We start from the raw sequence: 3,065 nt of genomic DNA, 5'->3' as shown, positions 1-3,065 counted from the left end.
TTTTATTCTGCCCGTTCCCTAGTAAGAGATTCTTGCACTGACCAAGCTCAACTCAGTTATAAGTTGGCTTTAAAATTACACCATTTGCAGGTTTGGAGAAATTCCATACATTCATTGTCATCTCCATGAATTTCAAAAGCTTCAGGCATCCAAGCAACCATAAAATTTTGAAACCTGAAATGGCTTATGGTAACGCAAAGCCAGGTGTCAATATTAACTACTGATTTCAAATGAATATTGTCAAGCATACATCAAATATGACAAAGGAAAAAACTATCACTTATATAAGAATTTGTTTATATTAAGTATATTCCCTCATAAATAAGATGTATAGAATAGTTATCTGCTCCCTTCTTCCATTTAGGGTTCTGAGAGCAGTAGAAAGAAAATATTTCTCTGCATCTAAAACTTGCTGTAACCTAACTATGAAAACAACTAAAAACAGCACCCAAAAGCAAAAAGGTTTAATATTTTCAACTATCAGGTCAAGGTGACTGGCAAGCCTAAGCATTAGCGTTAGCATTAGCATTAGCAGCAGCTTCCAAGATTCTCCTAGCCTCAGTGTGAGGATCAGCTAGCTCGCTTGGGATCTGCCAAATAATTACCAATAAGAAACTAAAAGATGACAGAACGAAAGAACGGCATCATAAAAATCCTTTAGTACACTAACCTTCCCATATAAGTTTGCCTTTGTAGGAGAAGCACCAGAATCTAGCAACAATCTTATAACATCTTCATGTTCACCTCTTGCCGCGTGATGAAGAGGCTGTAAAGGTAACACCCAAACAATGTGAATAACAAGTCCATGTAACAAAGGATTTTTGGTGAAAAAGGCCAAAATTAAACAGCTTATTCCACCTAATCTAATCATTTTGGTCATCATAAATCCTGGGCAACACCGAAGGGAAAACCCACTTCACTATTCCACCTAAGAAAACAAAAGTCCGTAAATAATTTTAGTTTACTTACTTTGTAGTCAACCTAGTCCAGAAAAAAGAATTGTCATTTTATAATTGACCGAAGTATTAATCAGCTAATTCAACTTTCAAACTCCCTAATAAAACTTGAAATGGATTCAAGGTTTAGAGAATACTCACAGTATCACCTTCTGCATCAACCGTTTCCAACATCCTTTTCACACGTTCTGTGTTGTTAGCACTGTTAATGAGAAATTGTACTATCTCAATAAATCCTGCAAAATTATTCAGCAAATAAATTAATATGATATAAAAAATTTCAATGTAAAAATCATTAGGACATGACGATAATAACAAGTATTATAGCCCACCTCCAGCAGAAGCATCATGCAGAGGTATTGCTCCATCTTCATCCCTAACCTCCATATTAGCCCCTCTTTCCAAGAGTAACTATAAAAAGAGAAAGAACACACTCAAATCATAGAGTTTTCTGGCACTCAAAATTTAGCGAGAAACCTTGCCCAAAGTTTCACAGAATTTATCAAAAACCCTCTTTCTAATCGCAAATATAAGAAAACTGACCTGGACACAAGGCACGTAGCCATATAGACAGGCCAGATGGAGAGCAGTGTCTCCATCTTCAACCGGTTCATCAATGCTACCACTCAAGTTATCTGCGGCAATTCGAAACAAGCATCAGAACACAGGTTACATGACAACCAGCCAAAAAAGTTACAAATTACTTTTTCCTTGTATTTAAGGCACAAAATACAAACAAAATGGTGTGACTCACACCAGCCAAATGCCCAAATCCAGCCACTCTTCAAACTTAAATCAATTCCAAGCACCATATTAAATAAAACCTTAGTAACAAATTGTGGTCATTTAGGTCACAATGTCATGAAGTTGCAATAAATAAGCAATAACTTTAATTGATAGATAAAATCCTAGGGTTCAGTGATGGCTGAAGCATTGAAAGCGAAAAATAAAGAAGTAAAAGAACAAAGATAAAAACCTAGAGCGAGACGGAGGGCTTGAACGTCACCGAGCTGAGCGGCGGCGGCGAGTTCGCGGAGATGCGGAGGAGTGTCGGATTCGAGGTCGATATTGACGCCATCTTCTTCGAAGAGAGCATTGTCCTCTTCGTTATCATCTTCTTCCATCATTCCATTGCGCGGTACCGCCATTACTCTTTCTATCTCAATTAATTTTAAGTTTATGCTGTTGATTCTTTCAATAGGAAAACAGCAAGAGCTTCGAAAAGGTCCAAGCTTTCTAGCCTAGGGTTTTGTCAGTCAGATCTTTGTCGGGTCGGGTCGGGCACAATCCACATCACCTTTTTATATAAACAGGCTGAACCCTTTTTTTTTTTTATCAAAGAAAGCCCTTTTTTTCCCGAGAAAAAAATTCATTACCCCCCTACAGTTTTAGAAAGTGTATGTATAACTATGGCTTTTTTAATCAAATTGCCCCCAAGAATTTCATAAATGCTTTCACAAATGGCACCCTAATAGTTTGCCCCCCTGTTTGTTCAACTTTTCAAACTCTATTCTATTCTACTATCTATTCTAAACAGTGAAAAACATGTTTGTTTTAATATTGACTATTTAATTTAAAATCCAATCATATTTTATTCAACTTAAAACATTTAACAATTACCTTTCACAATAAAAGTTTATAAATTAACAAAAACACCCCCATCCACCAAAGTCACAGTTGCTTGCCAGCAACCATTGCCGGCCACCACCAACACCGAAACAATGCACAATCGATCGGATATGGCCAATTGTACGCCGATCAGGCCGATGATGACAACATTATATTGGTCGTTGTTGACGACCAAATTCTGATAATAGATCTGGCCATTTCCGGCCAGACACACAGTGGATCTGGCTGGAAAAGGCCAGATTAGCACACGATCAGCCAAATCCAGTCGGTCGTGTGCCATTCCAAAGACTGTCGGCCATCGTCCGACGGTGGTGGCCAGTTATAAACTTTTATTGTGAGGGGTGTTAACTAAATAACAAATGTAAGGGTTAAGAATAATCTAAATGTTTTCAAAAAATGTTTTCAAAAAGTGTACCAAACATATTCTAAAATCTTTTACCAAACAGGCCCATTTCAAACTAATACTTATGGGTGCGTTTG

At 37.3% G+C, this 3,065-nt stretch overlaps 1 protein-coding gene across 1 annotated transcript; it reads right to left on the bottom strand.

Annotated features, from left to right (window-relative positions):
• Positions 1 to 246: 246 nt before the first annotated feature.
• On the bottom strand, positions 247 to 2,215 carry LOC116107348 (poly [ADP-ribose] polymerase tankyrase-like). The gene is made up of 6 exons (XM_031393628.1): positions 1,933 to 2,215; positions 1,500 to 1,591; positions 1,289 to 1,367; positions 1,098 to 1,192; positions 671 to 766; positions 247 to 590 (listed from the first exon to the last, which is right to left on the bottom strand). The coding sequence occupies exons 1-6, from the start codon at positions 2,102 to 2,104 to the stop codon at positions 504 to 506; spliced, it is 621 nt and encodes a 206-aa protein (XP_031249488.1). The 5' UTR covers positions 2,105 to 2,215; the 3' UTR covers positions 247 to 503.
• Between the last annotated feature and the right edge of the window lie 850 nt (positions 2,216 to 3,065).

This window comes from Pistacia vera, unplaced genomic scaffold (assembly GCF_008641045.1).
Source record: "Pistacia vera cultivar Batoury unplaced genomic scaffold, PisVer_v2 Contig531, whole genome shotgun sequence".
NCBI classification, from domain to species: Eukaryota; Viridiplantae; Streptophyta; class Magnoliopsida; order Sapindales; family Anacardiaceae; genus Pistacia; species Pistacia vera.
This window is presented reverse-complemented; position numbering and strand designations above follow the sequence as displayed.